Source organism: Pogoniulus pusillus, chromosome 1, assembly GCF_015220805.1.
Source record: "Pogoniulus pusillus isolate bPogPus1 chromosome 1, bPogPus1.pri, whole genome shotgun sequence".
Classification (NCBI taxonomy): domain Eukaryota; kingdom Metazoa; phylum Chordata; class Aves; order Piciformes; family Lybiidae; genus Pogoniulus; species Pogoniulus pusillus.
The window spans coordinates 39,802,579-39,823,577 of record NC_087264.1 but is presented as its reverse complement, the minus strand read 5'-3'; the positions used below and the strand labels follow the sequence as shown (position 1 = coordinate 39,823,577).

Sequence of the window (20,999 nt, the reverse complement as noted above, 5' to 3'; positions counted from 1 at the left end):
AGAGGTCTTCTAAGGCTCCTTCCACATCACTATATAAAAATTAGTGACAGAATAATTCCTGCTTTTGATGACGCACATTACAAAACATGCTGAAGTTAGCTGCACTCATACTTTAAACACTAAAGTGATTCAGAGTGCTGTACTTCAAGGTGTAAATTCAACCCATCTTTAACGGTTGTAGTATTGGGTATGAATAACGCATGACCCATTTTCAAGGTCTAACAAAACCATACTCATAATACTCCAAATGAACCAGATACTGGACAGTTAGTTTGGTTTTGCTGAGGAGTCTTTCTGTATGCTGCCTGGCCAGAAATGGACTGTATTTAACCATTCGAAACATACTAGGAAAGAAAAGGGATCAAAATAGGTTAAATGAAGATTTATAAACATGAAAGGGTGATTTTATCTACAGGACAGACCAGACAGCATTTCATGTTGTTTTTTCCCCCAGTTATTACCTTCTTGTTATCTAAGTCATTGTATATAAATCCCTCTGCTTCTGTGCAACATCTTCCATGTTTAGAGTTGCTCAACAGTTACAAACCATTCTTCCTATGTTTGACTCATGTAAGATCATCCTCTGAACCTCTCTTTTGCTCTTACACTGTTTAGAAAAAAATGCAATTACCCTTGCCACTTTGCAAAGCAATCTCTTGACAGCACACATGGAAGACACTAATCAACTGAACCACATGCATGAAGAAGACTTTGCCTCTCTAGATCATCTATATCCATCTTCACATACACCCACGCTATACCCAGATCTTTCTTCTTTCCCAGGTAAACAGCACTCCTCATTGCTAGAAGAGGGGAAGAACAGGCTTACAGTATCTCTTGAGGTATGTTAAAAAAGAAACAGCCTCTACTATAGCCTTGGAAGAAAGGCTTCAGATTTAGTGCTTACATCTGTAATGGGTGTATTTTGAAGAAAGGGGAAGTAGCACCTTTACAATTAGTTGCCTTTTGACCCAACTAGAGCATCAGATGAAATAGCTTTACAACACATTAGTCTCCAAGCATCCTGTATCCCTTTATCTTTATGTGTGGGTTAAGTCACACAAAAAATAACTAGGAATATAAAGTCCTTACAATTACTATTATAATAACCATAATAAAATATATTAAAATCATTACCCAACTAGAAAAGCTTGCTACTAAGAGAGTCTACAAATAAGTGGCAAGAAACAGGACTTTCTTTTCTAGAAAGTTAGGAAAAACACTGCATTAGGGTTGGCATAGATGACCTTTAAAGGTTCTTTCCACTCCCAAACATTCAGAGTCCATGATTTTAATTAATTTATGCATGACTGTACATTGCTTCAATTACCATGATTGTAAAAGGGACAGCTGGCAATTCACAGAATTTACAAATGGCAATAAATAGATGGAAAAATATTTCTAGAGAGGTTTTATTTCCTGAATGTTATTCACTACTCAGCAAAAGAACTAAAAATATGTTTACAAGCAATACCTGGCATGGACATGGCCTGGTCATAACACTACAAGGAAAGCTATAGTGGAATCTTAACAGTAAGCACCATGCATTCACGTAAGACCACAAACACAAGATGCAGTTAAGACAATTGTCTGTCTGTAATATTATCACATGCATGTGTCTATACATGTATGTATACACAATGTGTTCATTAGGTCTGTATATTGATTTCCTCATGTATTTTTCCTGAAGAGAGCAATACTGGAAGACAGCAGCTTACCACCATATAAAGCACTTTTCACATTTCCCTATAGAAGCTGATTCTGCAGCTCTGTTCCAACCTACATTAATCACCCATATTTAAAGCCAGGGTTTCCTCTGAACTGCAGTCTCCAAATAGGTCCATATTTTTACAAACCAGACATTATTTTTAAAGATAATAAATTACAGCAAAAGCGTCTATATGGATCATAACTAAGAACTGACATCAAATTCTTACAGGTGAAATTGTTTCATTAACTTATATTTCAATATGTGCTTTAGGTAGTGATTCAGAAATGGATATGTATTTATTTCTATGCTTAAACAATATTAAAACCTCCTTTCAAAGGAAGCAAGCTACTTTGCCATTAATAATAATCCACCTATTATCTTGTCTTAGGATATACCAAATAATTATATGATGCTTTTCATTTTGGAGTCACCTAAACTACTATTTCGGTGTCAAAATGGACAAACTGGACCTGATACTCTAAGACTCTAATTTCTGCCCTGTCCTTAGAAGTATAGATGCTCAGAAATAAGACACAAAGAAAAAACATTACAACAGTGAAAGACTATACAATATGGAACAAGTATAACTCACCCATTCATACAGTACATGATATGAGTCAAATGAGACACAAATTTAGCTCCAGTATTTGCACACTCACCACTTTCCTACCGTGGTAACTCTTCTGGGAAACTGATGTACTGAGTTCTAAATGTATCTCTAAGAATGTAAAGTACCCAGTTTCAGATTTCCTCTTGTATTTTCACTGTGTTAATTTTGCGTAGTTTTCATCATGTACGTGAATCCTACTAAAGAAACAACTTCACCTAGGTGCAATGTACTTCCCTCCTCACTGCCACTACAAGGCATAGATAGGTGCCCATTTGCCAGCATGACTTTATAATGGGCTACCATCTGTGGCTTTCTAGCTTGGATCCTGAATATTTTCATTTGGAAATTGCAGTGTTTGCTGGCCTGCTGCCAATGCTCCAGATACATTCTTTCAAGTATACTTCGTGAGGAATGAAAAAAGTCACTTTCTTCCTACCAAGAACCAGGTGCTACAGAAATAAACAGAACATTTAAATTAGATATAAATCCAAACCAATAAGACTTGCACAAAGCCTCTTCTTTAGTTTTTCCCAATATAACAGAGCAGAGGCAGACAAATCCACACCAGCATACTCCATTCCAAAAAAAAATATGGAAAGCTAAAAAGAAAATCTCATTTAAAAAATTCAGATATACAGAAACACTTAAACACTTTATTCAACAAAGTCTATTAACAGATTACATATTATCCCACATAACCACCATAAACCTACCATTTCTTCCTACATGACATTTTTTTTAGTTTGTTTTTCAAATGCCATTGCTTGAGTGAATTTTCATCCAGTTATCTAAATTTAATCTCAGATATACTTTACCACCTTTATTTTTTGACAAATAGCTTAATCTCCATCATTTCAGTACACTATATTTAAAAAAATAAATAATTAAGTCATTACAGGGCTCTTACAAACACCTTTTAAACTTCCAGATTACAAGCATGGAGCCACTAGATACTGTACAGCTGCAAAAAGGAAAGATATCATAGATTACAAAGCAAGCATGGTACATACTTTCACAGAGATATGAAAATGAAGGTTAAAAGTTGCTTTAATTTAGTAATTCAATGAGAAAATGTACCAGGAAGACTACCAAGGGTATATACTGCACATGAAATTGCTGCAATTTATCTATTATCTTTATTGTAAGAAAATGCAAGTGAATTGTTAATACCCAAATAAAATTCCTCATCTCAAAAAAATACTTTCTCATCCAAAGAAATATTTATTCATCCAATAAAATACTTCCTCATCCAAACTAGTGTTACAACCTGAGATTAATCTAGGATTCTTTTTTTAAAACTTCCCTGGAAATAAAAGCATAAGGAATTATGTGACTTAATTAATGGCTGATCTAAAAAAAAAGTATCAATTTTCCTTTTGTCTATATACCAACTTTGACTGAATACATAAATATGTGTTAAAAAAGTGTTTCTTCTAAGTTCAACTTAACACATGAGAAAAATAGTAGACACAAAACTCAGTAACACTCAGTGTTTAAAGTATCTGTGAGCAGTAGCAGCACACCATTTCTTGCAATTAGACAGAAAATATTTCACAGAGAATGAGCCTACAGTGTTTACTTGCCTACTTCAGAAAAGTTAACCTTTTGAACCATTCTTAGGGTATGCTGACCCCTAAAGGTCTAAAAATACTAAATCTGGTTAAGCCGTTACACATTTAAATTGTTAGAATACAATTCTCCACAAAGTGACTCCACCATGACTATTGCTGTTTCCAGAGTACATGACTCAAATCCATTTTTAACTTCACTCAGTAACAGCTCAAATTTTCATGAATTAAAAGCTGTCTACAAGTAGAGTTTATTTTACACAATAATATAGATAGGAATTCCCTTACATATATAAGAAATGCATCATCTCCAAGATGGAGTATTTCTTCTAAGCAACAGACTCTTCAAGAAAAACTTGACATTGATTATCTTCTGAGAAAGAATACATGGTATAAAATTCAAAAAACCAAGGGAAATTCTCAAGATGCTAACAAGCTCTACTATAGGAGGCATCTTTGATGCTGAGGCATTTATTCATTCAAGTGTTTGGCTTTCTTTTTAACCTTCACATAGCTATTAAAAAATATTTCCTCTTATGATGCACTGAAGGTGCCCTTCCCATGTCTTTCCTTTTCTTCCAGCCACGCTTTGTCTAGGCATAAGTAACTTTCTGATAACTCTGTTCTGTAAAACCAGTCAACCACATATTCTTCTCTCAAACTCAATACTTCCCCCCCGCCCCAGTTTCTGCAATGAAACAGAAGAATGAATCTAACAGCAAACTTTTGGTCATCCAAATACAGAAAGATCCTTCCAGCCAAATGAAACTCAGTGAAAACTCCATGATAACTCCATGAGCCATGGAAGCTGCAAGTTAATCAAGGTTCCCTTTACATCCAAGCATACCTTACTGTCTATATTTAGCTGAGGTAATAATGAGAAAGTTGTTGATATTAGCAGATGGCTTAACCTTAATGTAACCATGCACAAATAGCCAAGAAAGTTACTTTAATACAGACTTTGAATTAATTGTTAACCCATTAAGAAAAAAAAAAAGTTTAGAAAATAAATTGCAATGTACAGACTATGAATTCAAAGAAGATTTCTCAAAGTCATAGAAAAAAAACATTTTCAGTAACCCAGAAAACAAAAATAAAGCCGGTGATTTACATTCCTGCAGTTGCTCTCCTGTTACCCCAAATACTTTCAAGAAGCAGTGTATAGTTGTGGGCTTGTTTGTTTGTTTTTTTTTTTCCCATTTCTTCCAAAGCCAGTCACATATCAGCAAGAACAAATACATTCCAGTCACTGCCTAGCACTCATACAACACCTAAGGTTTCTTATTAATACCTTAAAAGTCCTTACCTTTTGACCAGTTCTCCATTTGTTCTTCTGAACTTGTTTGATCTGGCACAGAGTCTGGTTTTTGCCTGAAGATTTCAGAGCTAAGATAGAAGTAATTTCAAATAAAAAAATTGCAACAATGTATCATAACACACCTATACTTTTCCTTAATTTGACAGAAAATCTACATATCATTTAAATGTATTTCTAAGAGAATAAAGTCTGTTAAACAGTCCATGCTAAGGCTTATTTATCAGTAAAATATTTTTTCTTCATCTCATTTTTATAATGATTTGGTTCATCTTTCTGTTGTGTGCACCAGCTGTAAAAAAAACCAACCCATATTAGAGTTTGTCTTGTAGTCTAGAGTCTGGTCTTGGAAGTACAAGCTACTAAGCACAACCCAAATCACACTGAGTGGTCCTACTAGAGGCAGTGAGACTGCTCACTTTGGTAATTATTGCAGATAGTGGAATGCACTTCACTTTACAACACTCTTTCTCCTGCTTTAATTTCCTGGATAAAATAGAGGTAAAGTGGCCCATGGTCACTCTAACTCTGATCTTATAAGTTCTCATAAACAGCTAAATGATCCATTTCAATATTTGCATACGTATTATTTCAGGGTATGCAGTTAATTACACAGTGCAGTATTTCACATAATCAAAGACCTTCAAGAAACGAACCTCAGCACTCAAAAGCAAGATTTACAGGAAAATGTGATGCTATCAGCTAGCATTTTGAGTGTTAAAGCAGATGCTCTCTTCTGTGTTAAAAGATCAACTATATTCTCTATCTCAAGGAAGTCTAAATAAATGTGTAATCTTACCACAAATTTTATTATTTATTCAAGCACTTCCTTTAATATGCATTGTACAAAGGACAATTTTTTAACTTTACCTATGTAGCTGTGCTTATTTTGTATGTTTTTCCTGCTATTTTTTATACATGTATTAAAAAGACCTCAAAGTGGCTGGATCACAAGAAAAAAAAAACCACCAGAGTTGCCATCATGCTGACAAACATAAGAGTTTTGTTGTTTGGGTTGTTGGTTTTTTGTTTGGTTGGTTTGGTTTTTTTTTAGGTACATTTTAAAATTTAAACATATCATATCATGATAGATATTCTAACTAACAAAGCAGTAGAAGAATTTATTTTCCTATACAACACAAAAAACCAAATGTTTGTTTTTTATCTTTGAGATTACTAAAAAAGTATAATTACTATGTACACACTTAAGATGCAAAACTAACATTTATATTAAGCATTCAAAAATATAGGTATTTAGCTCATACTTGTGGTTCATTATTAAATGTGCCTGAGGGGGGGGAAAAAAAGTGCATGATTCAATGTGCTTAGGTTTTAAAAAATATCAACTTCAGAACCTCATATCACAGAACTGAGATCCCTACAAGAATCCCTCAAATGAAGCTGTATGCTTCTTTTTCAATTCTGTGTAACTGTGTTGGTTTGGAGTTGGCAATCTTTTCCTAAGTTCCTCATTTACTTTTGGATTAGCTGAAAATATAGAGGGTTATTAATATCAAGAAATAGGTTTCTGTCAATGAAGCCATTTCCCTACATATTGCACAAAAAGGTTCATAATAATTGCAGTATTTTAATAAGATATTCATATAGCAAGACATGAAGAAAATACGGTATTTAATAACCTCTGGAGTATTTTAAAACATGACTTAGGGCCTTAATGTGCCTAGTAATATACTATTTAAAAATCATAATTTTATCCCTCCACAATATACAGTCATTCTTCCTCGCCATTTACCCAGCTAATGAATGCCAGCAATTAGTAAAATGTAATCCCATTGCACAATCATTTTAATGCTTTTAGCACTCAGAAAAGTAAACACCAAATTAATACTGCTCAAGCCATATCAGATCCTAGTTGGAAGCAAGCAATTATAGTTCAGCTCCTCAGGTGTAATTAAATGATTGGAATGATTTAGTTCCATAAATGCAAGTTAATTCATAAGCAAGCAACAAATATACTGGGAGTAATTACAAGAAACATTGACAGTCTAAGCATGGCATGTGCCTGCATGCACCTGAGGTAGGAAAATGCTGCCCTCTCCTGGAAATAATAGCCTATGGCACAGGGATAACGAGACCTGTCAAGAGGCTCCTTTGGCAGACTTCGTCTAAATAGGTGAAATATGTTCTGCTAATAATAGGGATTTTCTGACTTACACATACAGAAAATAAAAACATTGCTGACATCGAGGTAAGGTATCCTAATGATCAAAGTCAAACAAAAAGATGGTTTGGGTTGACAGTGTATTTTTCCTATTATCAGAAATAAAAATATTAGTAAACAGAAGAACAGAATATTCCATACATCAAAGAATGCAAATTGGCTGTTCTGAGCAAGTACACTGCGATAAGTAGTTAACTGTTGCACAACACTTACCATTCCAAATGCACCTTTACACCAGGTACTTTGAACACAAGGTACTTTTAGAATCAAAAGTTACTGAACCATCATTATTCGGAGAGTGTTAAACTCCACCACAACAACAACCAGAAGCTGGCCCTGAAGGTTTTCCCAGAAAAGTGAAATACAGTAATTGTAAAGCTTTTCTCTACTTTCATTTGAAGACAATCTGTCTAACAATCCATCTGTCTAATAATCAAAGGAAAATATAACTGCAGCTAAAAATAAAAGTATTTTGGTACACTGAGACAAAAATAAAGATACAAAATGTCACTGTAACCCAAAATCTAGAATTAGTTTTAAATCTAGAGCTAGTTTCCTCTATTTATTGAACTGATGATAGTGCTAAGATTATTAATTAAGGACAATTAAAAAAAAATCTGTTGAATATGCAAGTCACTTAAAAAGTCACACTAAATATTTAAGTATAAACTCATCTGTGAATGTGAATATAAAGTAACCAGTATATTCTTACTAAAGAAAGAAATCCCAGACCTACCTATTTTTCCCTCTACAGTAACAAAAGCTTCCCAGTGCTGCACAGAGCAGCATGGGAGGAAGTCATACTCTGTGGTCAGTATTTGACTGTTTTCCACACAGAGAAACTGACTGTAATTCAAAAGCACACCATCACTGTAAAAGCCCAAGACTGTTCTTTACCAATAGCACTTTGGCATCCAACTATTTCACTGTTCCCGATCTTAGTTTATTTCAAAACAAACCCAAGATACACACGAGTACCTCCACTGATACTTTACCTACTGTGGAAATGAAAGAAGTTATTTTAGTGAGTCATATTGTTAAAAGTTTAAAATGTACTGCACATTTGCTTTGCCCTTTAATGTCACAGCCCTATTTTCCTATTCAAATCTTGTACACCGTAAGTTAATTGCTTTTGGAAACTACTTATTATTCATGTAAAAATTAATGTGCCAATGTGTTTAAATCCTTTTAAATGACCATTCATGCATCTTTCTTTTTTAAGTACCAATGAAATCTGTCAGAGATATCAATGCAAGATGGTCTTAGAGAAAGTTCTAATAAAGATTTTTTTCTGCTAACATAAGATTTTAATTTTCATCAACTTTACTTAAATTCCATTAATTTTTTAAGCTGCTTTTAATAAATTCACAAGTAAAAAATTTTAGGCTCCATAGTCTGTCATTTGTGTTCCAGCTGACTTTATGAATATTAATAACAGTGTTATCTTGATTAAATAGGCTTCATATAAAATCCCTGTGAATCCTATAGCTCAGACATCTCATTTTTCCAACTCTTTATGAATTTGGATTCAGACATTAAACTGGAAAAAAACTTAAAAAAACAGATTCAGTGCTACATTCGTGCACCCTTAAGCAAAAAATTAGATGTTCTAATAATTCAAATAATTAAAACTGATGGGACCACACACTGAGATTTCAGACTTTCTGTAAACATGCAACATATTTTAACTCTAATGAAAACACCAACACTTCAGAGAATAAAGAATTAAGAATATATTATAAAATAATAATAATAGTCTGTCCTTATCCTTACCTTAAACAACAGATGATATAATCTTAACTCTTCATACACAGAGTGCTGATTTGCAGAAGCATTTCCCAAAGAAATCAGTGGATGCTTAATTACATTCTAGTTTATCATGTGTGCCCAGTGAAAAACAGCATTAACTTTTAATTTGTTTATCCTTCAGCAAAACCAACTTTTTTTTTTTTCTTGAGAGTATCAAATAGAAGCACACAGGAAATTCTAACAATATCCTGCAAGACTCACACGGTCAGTTTCAGTCAACTTCTTGTCATGCTTATATGTCTGCATTATTTAACATCTATGACAGACAAAAATGGAAAACTAAGCTCACTGCATTGCCTTCACTTCTTTTTTCTTTAATAATGCTAAAATCACAACTCCCTCATGGATTTAGGGACATATTCTGCAAAAATGGCCATAAAAATAATTTGCCTCCATTGGTATTTCAAGACAAAAAATATTTAAACAAAATATTGGTTCCTTCAAAAGGATGGCATTCCAATCCTGGTTCTAATTACTCATCAACACAAGCACTTCATAAGAAATAAAGAAAAAAACCAAAAAGCATATAAAAATACTGAACATCTGCATGGTAAGAAGCACACAGTGCTTCATTTGGGCAGTGCTGAATAAATTCTAATAGAACTGTAGCAGTATTTCCACTTCCAGAAGAAAAAAGCATCTTTGCACAATATATATTATATAAGGGAGTATCCTACAATAATACCAACTTTCAACCACCTAAACAGCGCTGTTGACCCAAGGTACTTAGATTAGCAACAGCCTGCTGTAGCTGCCAATACTTTCCCTCCCTGTGCAGATGAGTGGCAAGCCAGTCTTCTAACCTGGAGTTGTTACTGACTCCCTGTCCTCAGGAACTGAAAGGCTTTCATATGGAACCCAAATGACTCCAAACCCCCTTTCCTTGGTCTTGCCTTGACAAATTTGGAAGACAAGTAGTGAATCATGGCTGTAGCTGATGTGACAGGAAGCAAATACTTGCTAGTGTTGTTTGAATTCTTCTCTTCTTCACAAACAGCCCTTTGGTCTTGGGAGAGTTTTCCCACAAGGACAGTCACCCTGCCTGCCTTGCCTCTTGTGGAACAAGAGATCAGTTTCCAGGACCCCTTGGAAAGGCACTGAGCCAGTCTGTGCCCACCTTAATGATGCAGCTGACAGTAGAGGGATAGAGCAATGCATGGGAGGGAACACTATGCACTTTATGGATAGGGAAATAAAATTAAAGAGTGATTTCCCATTGGAATGAGAGAGTGACTTCTCATTGGAATGGGCTGCCCAGGGAGGTGGTGGAGGCACCGTCCCTGGAGGTGTTCAAGAAAATACTCAATGAGGCACTTAGTGCCATGGTCTAGTTGACTGGATAGGGCTGGGGGATAGGTTGGACTGGATGATCTTGGAGGTCTCTTCCAACCTGGTTGATTCTATGATTAAACAGATTACCAGGATCTCCTAAAATATCCTGAGATGTTTTGCCTCAGGAAAGATAAACTAAAAATTCTGATTTAGAAGGTAGATTACCTTAAAAACAGTTACCTTCTAGGAGCATTTCTCTAGGCAACAGCCAGTTTTCTTAGCCCAGGTGATGTCAAATTTTGATTCAATAACACGCTCCTCCACAAAAGTCACAATAACATTAGGAAACTTTATAGCAATTTAGAAATCACAGACAACCCAAAATCAGTTAAAATTAGCCTTGGGCAGTTAGAAAAACGATAGGCAAAAGAATAACTGAAACAGTCATTTCAAATATTTGTAATATATGGAATAACATCCATTTATTGGATACTTAAATGCTGTGAAATGAAACATACTTTGATATTTGATTAAGGGAGTACTTATAGTAGTGTACTACTTTTATGTATCTTTAAATACAAATAATTAATGCAAAATATTCTTTAAAAATATATATAAAAATATTAACAAGTGGATTAATTCCATTAAATGGATGAATGTAGCATGAGCAGTACTCCACATTTAAAATTCTAGCACTGCTACAAAGATTTCAAGATTTTGGTTTATACAAGAATTGTCTGGAAGACTGATAAATACATTTTTCCTGAGGGAAGTCATGTAATAATCCCTGGCTTTTCTTACCTACTGATTCTTGGCCTAAAAGGAGATAAGATATGTGCAGCTGATTCCATTTAACCTGCATAAATTAGAGAAGACACAGAGAACCAGGGCTCAGGTATTTTGTTTGTTTGTTTGCTGTTCTTCACATCGTCAAAGGATCTGCACCTGATGTTTTTAGCAGTGGCATATACTAAGTCAAAGAAAGTTCATTCTTTATGTCATGCTTGTGACGAATGCCAGAGAGAAGGCATAAAAACACATTTCCAACTGTTTCAAATAGGGCTCACCTATTCCTGAATTAAATGCAATGAGACACAGGACACGTATTTTACTACTTAATTTTCCTTCCTAATTTCGGCTATTAGTTCAGTATCTTCAAGGCTCAGTTTTCTCTTTATGCATACCAGGAAGTGTTTTATGTGCATATTAGATCACCAACAGCCCCATATCTCCTCCTCTTTGTTATATTCTCTCTCTCCCCTATTAACAACTAAGATAACAATCTTTGTTTGGATTTCATTTATTAAACAATCAGCCTGCTCTGTTCTCTTATTTCCCAGTTTTTAGCTGTCCTTTGTCCTCTTCTTTTTCTCCTTAGTTTTTTTCTTCTCTTTGACAATACATGTCATCATTTTACTCCCCCTGCCAGACACCTCTCTGAAATGTAAACTGTAGAAGATCTTGTCAAAGATTGTCTCTCCTTATTCTTTTCTTCAGCTCTTCTCATCTTGGCATGCACTCTGTGAAGCAGTTTTCCTCCTGGACAACTTCATTAATATTATTTTCACTATATTAATGAAATTATGACATACTTTGGTCAAGTGCAAACTGGCCATTTCATTTAGTCATCCTCCAGTCTTGTTGTAAGCACTTCACTGGTCTTATAGCTCAATTATTATGCATCACATAGGCAGCCAGAGCTCTATTTATAAACATTTTGCAACTAGACTATGATTTCCATAGTCTTTAAGGTCAAAGATAAATATGTATATTTTAAACTAGCTGTTGTCTTACCTGGTGCCAAAAGAATATTTAATAGAATATTTTGGTAGCATCAGCACTACATGACAATGCACCACCTGCACTCTGTTTACAGAAAGGGTATAGATTTATCACGTCTATTTGGCACTTGTGAGACTATGTCTGAATGTCTGAACTGCTGTATCCAGTCTGACCCTCTCAGACATCCCAAAGTCCATGCAATTATTAGGATTCTGCAGTACAGGACTTGCAGGGAATATGAAAGAGTTGAGTCAGATGGTTTTGAGAAGAGAGAGCTAAACAGGAATTTTATTGAAGTTTAGCTCCCTTATAAGCAAATATAGAGAAGACAAATGCATATTCTTCTCTTGGAGACAAGCTGTAACACAGAAAACTCAGACTTACAGGTGACAGATTCTTTACAGTCAGGAAGTTCACTGGAACAACTTGCTCAGAATCTCCATTGTGGGAGATACGGAAAAGCCATCTGGATATACTTTAGAGATGGCCCTGCTCTGAACAGAGTTGTCAACTGTATGATATTCACAGGTCACTTCCTGTCTACCTATCTTATTATTCTAAAGATTACAATAAAACAAACAGGTACTCCTACAACACAATACAGTCTGAGCTGCTTTCTGCTTTGCAGAGTAAGAGCAGGAAAAAATTCCAAACTCAGCAGTGAGGCACAACCAAAAATGGCCTATGTGGCAGAGAGGCAAGAGGACAGTGGGGAGAAAATAGTGCACCAGCAGCATCAGCATGGTGTTTTGAACACTACTTGTTTCAAGCATCCATATTTTTTTCTTTTCCAGTTTGCTACATGACTGGATGATCATAGAATCATAGAATCAACCAGGTTGGAGGAGACCTCCAGTCCAACCTATCCCCCAGCCCTATCCAGTCAACTAGACCATGGCACTAAGTGCCTCATTGAGTATTTTCTTGAACACCTTCAGAGACGGTGCCTCCACCACCTCCCTGAGCAGCCCATTCCAATGGCAAATCACTCTCTCTGTGAAGAACTTCCTCCTAACATCCAGCTTATACTTTCCTCGGCACAATTTGAGACTGACCTCCTTCAGAAAACCAAAACTCAAACCACTGACACAGGTATTTCACCTGACCTTCTGAAAGTATTTACCTCGAGTCCCACAAAATCCATCCCCTCAATGAAAACATCATGGTGACTGAAGAGATCCACAGCTAACTACAAAAATTATTCCAAGAAACCTTTGAGTCTACAATGCTTATGTTTGCAAAACTCATTGTATAGTATATTCAATATCTTGAAATCCCCAAATCAGACTTTCTCCTATAATGAAAATAAATTGCTAACCTATCTTTTGCTATAAAAGAAAAATAAAGTCACAAAACATTATAGGCTTTTAAAAATGGGCAGTAACTTGGCGCCAGATTCATAAAGCACTAGGTGTAAGTATTAGCATTAAGCAGAAATGGTGTATCTCCTGCTGAAAGCATTCCAACTTAACTGTTCAGCTGCATTCAGAGAAAGAAGGAAGACAGGGATTTAGCAGAGAAAAGTAGACAACAAGCCACACCGAAGCAGAGAAACTCTGTTTATCCAGCCAACTCGCATTTCTCAAAGTACTTTCTAACAGCATCACTTTTGCTGACAGCAAACGCACTTGAAAGCACAGAGGCTACACTGTGGATATTGGAGTCTGACCAAAAACTATCATGAGGACTGAACATGCAGGGGCCTGTGAGAAATGTGCCAACCTTTCAAGACACAGTCCTGTGTGGGGAAAATGAGAGGGGCCTGTCTGTTTCTTGCAGGGAAATACAGCTGCACCAGTTACGTATCTGTCAAACTCTTTTGAACAGCATGAAAACACAAAGCCACCTCCACTGCTGTTGTAAACCAACATATCCAGTGCACTGGTTCCACCCCAAATTATTTATCCACATCAACTGAAATTTCACAAGCTAAGAGCAGAGAAAGAAAAACCACACTAACACCAAGTCATCCAGATCTATTCTAGATAAGAAAATTAACTAACCTGTCATTTTCTTAGATGACAAAGTTTACTAAGAGCATGATTGCTCCTTAAACTTTATCTCCACAGCAGTAAGAGCATTGGAACATACAATGTTGCTCAGGTGCAAATGGACTATACATTTTCACAGAATCACAGGTTAGTGGCTAGAAGGGACCTCAGAAGATCATCCAGTCCAACTGCCCTGCCAGAGCGGGATCACCTACACCAGATCACACAGGAATGCATCCAGGTGAGTTCTGAATATCTCCAGAGAGGGAGGCTCCACAACCCCCCTATGGCAGCCTGTTGTTGCCTCAATAAACAAAGTTTTCACCTTACATTTTTGGGGATTTTTGGGGGTGTTTTTTTTGTTTGTGTGTTTTTGTTTGGTTGGTTTGTTTGTTTAAATCTAGTAGCCAAATCCAGTACAGAGTGACTTCATTCACTACAAGTAGTAACTTCATCATGGTAAGTGAACAGTGGAAGAAGTTACAAAGTGTGGTAGTTTGAGGAGTCTCAGGTTCCCTTAAGAAGACTACAAAGATGAAGTCCAGTCCCAGGGGTTGGACATGGTTGCCCCAGGATATTGTAATATTGTTATTCCATTTTCCAATACTACAGCTTGTAAGGCAGTGCCTGGTTGGTATCACTCTCCTCCCCAATCTGGCTTTCCTCCCTTCACTTCTCTCCTCCGTGAAGAGCAACATCCCTGCTTATCTCATGGTCTGGGAGTGGGAGATGGCTTTTAGCGGGCAGGGCATTTTGAGCTGCGTCATGTGGCCTGCTGAGGCCTTGTAGGCCTGAGCTGGGGAGGGCAGTTCTGGTCTGCTCTTGGGCCTGCTGAGGGCGGAAGGGATGGAGGACTCCAGATGGTTTTAGTCTGATAGACTTAGCTTGTGGATGTATTCATTTTACCTGATTGCCTTTTACATATATACATCTGTAAATAGAATCTCTCTTTAAACTTCCAGTGTGCAGCATCTTCATTCTTATTCTTATTCTTCAAAAGGACTGTCACTTCTGTCCTCCAGACCTGGGTAGCTTGTGGCCTCACACTGGGACACAGAAAAGACTAGAGAACAAGTCCTATAAGGAGTGGCTGAAGGAGATGGCATTGTTCAGTCTAAGGAAAAGAAAGCTCAGGGTAGACTTTATCACTCTGCACAACTAGATGAAAGGTGGGTATTGGTCTCTTTTCCCAAGTAACAAGTGATAGGACAAGAAGAAATGGTCTCAAGTTGCACCAGGGAGGTTTAGATTGGATGTCAGGGAAAATTTCTCTATTGAAAGGGTTATCAGACATTGGAATAGGCTGTCCAAGGAAGTAGGTGAGTCACCACTGCTAAGGGTATTTAAAGGATGTGTAGATATGGCACCTGGGGACATTGCTTCCTGGTAGACTTGGCAGCATTAGGTTTACAGTTGGACTTGAAGATCTTAAAGGTCTTTCCCAACCTAAAGAATTGCATGTCTGTATATTCCAACATTTCAGTGTTTTCATCACCTATATGTTGTATGTGCAACATACAATGTGCTTTACATATGGTATTATCATAAGCAACAGCACATGGTGGGGCATGTTTAGCAGGCTAGTGTTTTTAGAAACTTAGTCCAGATGCTTCCCTGAGAGTTATAGCAAAATTAAAGAAACTTGAAGGCTGGCACATTTTCAAATAGCAAGCTACACATCCACAAATCATCTTGGACCATCAGAAAAGAATCAGATATTCTGAGGTCAGCCAGAACTAAAGGAGAACTGGAGACAAGTCAGTGAAATTTAATCTGTTGAGAATATCTAGAGTTTAAATGGAAGCTAAAAATCGAAGAGGGTAAACTAAATGCAAATATTCAGCACCACAGAGTTGTTGCACTACTTCCTATCCTTGCACCAGCAAGTGTTAAAGGAGAGTTGCCATTGACTCTGAAGCAGTTCCAGGCTGCTTGGAAAAAAAATACAAAGAAGTAACAACAACAAAAATGAAAACAGGTATTAGCTAAAGAAGTTTAACTCATCAGTCACACTCTTCTAACCCTAAGTCAAGTATACCAGTTTCCCAATGGAACCATTGCAATATTTTTGTTTATATCAAGGAAAACAATGTATTTATCCTCTAACCTTAGTTTGGAAAATATCCAAAACCTTCTCTCAGATGAAACTGACCACAAAGTCACCTTCACTTAGTAAGAAGGAAATGCCTACTGTGTAAAAAGTGTCTAAAATGCCGGAGTTAGGAACAACGAAAAACACAAATAAAAGAAGTCTTCCAAAAGAGAAGTGCAGGGCAACTTAAAGCACAGGTAGAACTGTCAGACTGCCTGTAATGAAAGCTCTGTCGTTTATGTTCTTGTTTGGGGTTTTTTTGTTTCTTTGTTTTGTTGGGGTTTGGGTTGGTGTTTGATTTTTTTTTGTCCTTTTTTTTTTTGCTGGTTGTTTCTCGTTATTATTTTGGGGTTTTTTGGTTGGTTGTTTTTTTTTTTCATTTTAGGTTGTTGAGGTTTTTTTCTATGCATTTGACTAAATAGATCATTTTTCTTCCTTGATCTTGTCCCCATTCCCTGTATTTATACACAATACAGGGAAAAAAGAAGTTGGGACAGATTTGCCTTTTAAAAAGCCCAACCAACCAATGAACAGCAACAACGACTGAAAAAAACCCTAAAACCCTCCCATTTCTTAACTGGGTTTAGAAGAAAGGTCATTTTAAACCCTTCATAAGCACACTATTCAGCCAAAAACATGAAAGCAATTTACAGTGCAGAAGCTTTTAGGAATTCCTCTGCAAACAAAAACTCAGAGAAGTTCCTCTAAGTTGAAGGTTATACAACTGACAGAAAAAGTTCATATTAGGGATCCTAAGCTTGAAAAGCAGATTCAATTCAAAGAAACAAATTAAGGGGAAAAAAAACCACAACAAAACAACAAAAATCCCCACCAAACAAAGAGGTCTGAAACAATTCTGTACTTCTTGATAAATTCCTGGAAAAAGACAAGACCTAGGATTACCTAGTCAGTTTCAGCAACATTACTCCCCTCAGTTTTATGTTCTTTCTTGCAGCCTCACTGCATTCATTAATTATTCCTTAACTCATCAAGCTACATCAATGTTTTCACTGACAAAATACTTGACACTAGAGGTTAGAAGAAGAAACTAGGTGAGCCTGCAGAAGGTTGAGACAGCAGCTAAATATTTGCCCCACACCTGTTACCTCTGGGTCTTCCTATCTATTGAAATACAGATAAAACATGAGATTAAAAAGGGAAAAAAAAAATCAATAGTTTAAATACTCATAACAACTCTGAAGACATTCTCAGACACTGTGAATATGCCAGACTTGCAGACCACAGACTTTTACATCCCATTGAAGAAGCACCTGACAAAGTTAGGTATATACACTAGGATGACTTCTGTGATAATTGTACCATTAGCAAAACTGCTAAATTGCCTCCTATGTCACAGCTGAACTAGGAGGCTCCTGGAATATTTCTTAAAATACACTATGAATAAAGGCAACTTTGTATTGTTTTGGTTTCATGATTCCTTCATGTCAAAGGCAAATCTTAACATAGTCAAACTTTAATGTAAACAATAGGGCCTAAGTTTTGTGGTAAAGTTATGCCACTTTGACATGTTCTCAAAGTGGTCTTCAATGTTCTTCTTTTAATTTGTTCAAGACTTTAAACCCACATCATCTAATCAATTACTTCCATTTGTAAGTCACAGCCCACTTGTGCTTTCCTATCTAAAGGAAGCATTTCTCTGTACTCATTTGTTCAGGTGGACTGGCATCTACTGAGGAGACTGGTTAGGAAAGAAGTACAAAGCAAAGACTGCAGATTTTGCCATAACTTAGCTTATTAGGGAAAGGCTGTGGCTGTTGTTTACCTGAGCTTTAGTAAACCATATGACACCCTCTCCTACAGTGTCCCCCTGGAGAAACTGGCTGCTCATGGTTTGTATGGGTGGATGCCTCACACATAAAAAACTGGCTGGACGGTTGGGCTCTAAGAGTGATGGGGAATTGAGTTAAATCCAGTTGGCAGCTGGTGGTGTTGCACCTCAGGGCTCCAGTTTGGCACCAGTCTGAGCAGACTTGAGTGTACCCTTAGTGAGATTGCAGATGACACCAAACTAGGTAGAAACAATGACCTGTTTGAGGGTTGAAAGGCTCTGTGGAGGGATCTGGTCAGGCTTGATTGAGGTAGACTGTATGAGGTTTAACAAAGCCAAGTACTGGATCCTGCAACACTGCAGGTTTGGGGAAAAGTGGCTGGAAAGCTGCTAGCAGAAAAGGATCCAGGGGTGTTAGTTGAGAGCTGACTGATCATGAGCCAGTAGCGTGCACAAGTTGCAAAGAATGCCAACAGCATCCTGACCTCTATCAGAAACAGTGTGGCCAGAAGGAGTAGGGATGTGATTTCCCCCTTGTTCTTGGCACTGGCAAGGCCACACCTTGAATACTGTGTTCAGTTTTGAGTCACTCACTACAAGAAGGACATTGAAATCCTGGAGCATGTCCAGAGAAGGGCAAGGAAGCTGCTGAAGGGCCTGAAGAGTAAGTCTTAAAAGGAACATCTGAGGGAATCAGGATTGTTTAGCATGAAGGAGGCTGAGGGGAGACCTTATTGCTCTCTACAATTCCCTGAAAGGTGGCTGTTGATCTCTTCTCACCATTATCAAGTCACAGGAGAAGAGGAAACGGCCTCAAGTTGCTCTAGTTTCAAACAGATATTAGGAAAATTTTCTTTATTGAAAGAGTGGTCAGGCAATGGAATAGGCTCTTCTGAAGGTGTTAAAAAAACATGTACATATGGCACTTTGGGATATGGTTTAATGACCATGGTGGAGTTAGGTTGGTAGTTGGACTTGATGATCTTAGAGGTCTCTTTCAATTGAAATAACTCCATCATTCCATTACAGTATGTTGTTCATGCCTGAAAAGTTAAGTGAGTTCAATCTACTCATCATACAAAACTTTACTGAGGTATAAGTGCATTTATTTTTATCATAAATACTCAGTTAAAAGAGGAAAAAGGCCAAAGTTAAGGAAAATGTAGTTTAGTACTTAAAAGGTTTTACACAGCACTTTCAAGACAGGTTGAAAAAAAACCCAAACAACTCACACTGACTCTCTCAGATATTCATTAACAGACACCTCCCTAAAAACCTGTTTCTCAAGCCATTTGAGAAGCCCAGAGACCCTATGATTACCAAACTCATGCGCCAATCAGAATCTTTAAAAATCAGATGATAAAGCTTTGTTTCAAAACATTTTGGATAATATAGGTAACTTTTATGAACTTCTTTAAAAGTGGAATTAAAAAATGTTTTTATTTACACTATTACACTTCTGTATTTCTAAACTGTGACACTTCTTATTACACAGTATTATAGCTACAAAAGAAAAAAAGGTCCATTACTGAGTTGCTGGTGTTACATGTGAATTTTAAGAGCTGCAGGTATTCAGCTTCTTAAATTCAGAAAGTGTTCATTTCCCTGATCTCTCTAATGGACTGGATAGTTGTATTGCTGGAAAAAATGTGTACTCTATTAAGAACCCATTTAGTATTACAGAGTACTGGTTTGATGTAACGTTTTTCTTCTTATTTTTTTTCAATAGATTTGAAAGTATATATTACACCAAGTAGAAATGAAGCCTCTGAGGAGATGTAGCTGAAGGGGAACTTCAGCAGGATCATAGAATCAACCAGGTTGGAAGAGACCTCCAAGATCATCCAGTCCAACCTAGTACCCAGCGCTAGCCAGTCAACTAGACCATGGCACTAAGGGCCTCATCCAGGCTTTTCTTGAACACCTCCAGGGACGGTGCCTCCACCACCTCCCTGGGCAGCCCATTCCAATGCCAATCACTCTCTCTGTCAAGAACGTCCTACTAATATCTAGCCTAGACCTCCCCTGGCACAACTTGAGACTGTGTCCCCTTGTTCTATTGCTGGTTTCCTGGGAGAAGAGACCAACCCCCACCTGGCTATAACCTCCCTTCAGGTAGTTGTAGACAGCAATGAGGTCACCCCTGAGCCTCCTCCAGGCTAAACAACCCCAGCTCCCTCAGCCTCTCCTCATAGTGTTTGTGTTCCAGGCCTCTCACCAGGACAGCAGCATATGCTGAGAGACAAATTCCTAAAAGTAAGTGCAAGACAGCAAATGTTTGCCCAAAGAATTTTACATCCAGGAGGGTTTTTGAAATATGAAAGATACTTTTAAACTATGAAGAGAATTCTAATTTTTGCCTAATATTTAGTAACCTTCAGATACTATAATTCCACTTCAGATCCTGGAAAAACATTCTGGAGACAAATATTAGTCTACCAATGGATAGTGAAGAGGAGGAACAAAATTACATTTCAAGGGGAAACTCTTAATTAGAGTTACCTTGTACATCTGCATAGCAGTCACCTTCAGTATAGTGTGAGAAAAAGTGTTACACCCCACACAACTGTGTTTATTCTTGCCACCATCAAATTCTGAGTCCAAAAAGCAAGAGGCTGAAGTTTGCTCCAAGGCACATTTATATCACCTTACATCATAATGTAGTGCAAAAACTAACTTAACAATCCTTAACTTGAAGACTATACATCCCAGGATAACCAAGCCTTTCGAAACATCCCATTGCACTCTCAACCATAAAATTTATGGCAAAGGAATACTTCATGCATGCACCATTCTTTTACAGTGTTGAGGTGCTGTGGAACAAACTAGTGGACTGGGTCCTCGATATGACCCTGAAAGAAGCCCCATTGTTTCAAAA

General features: G+C 37.0%; 1 protein-coding gene across 3 annotated transcripts in view; it reads right to left on the bottom strand.

Moving 5' to 3' along the window:
* The window catches only part of MIPOL1 (mirror-image polydactyly 1), a 206,414-nt gene that overhangs the window by 160,911 nt on the left and 24,504 nt on the right, over positions 1-20,999 (bottom strand). For 2 of the 3 annotated variants that reach the window (XM_064149041.1, XM_064149059.1), the window contains exon 2: positions 5,196-5,275. In XM_064149041.1, coding sequence (XP_064005111.1) covers positions 5,196-5,275 — 80 coding nt within the window. Of the gene's footprint in view, positions 1-5,195; positions 5,276-11,268; positions 11,324-20,999 lie in introns of all 3 variants that reach the window. The other variant, XM_064149050.1, reaches the window with a different exon arrangement.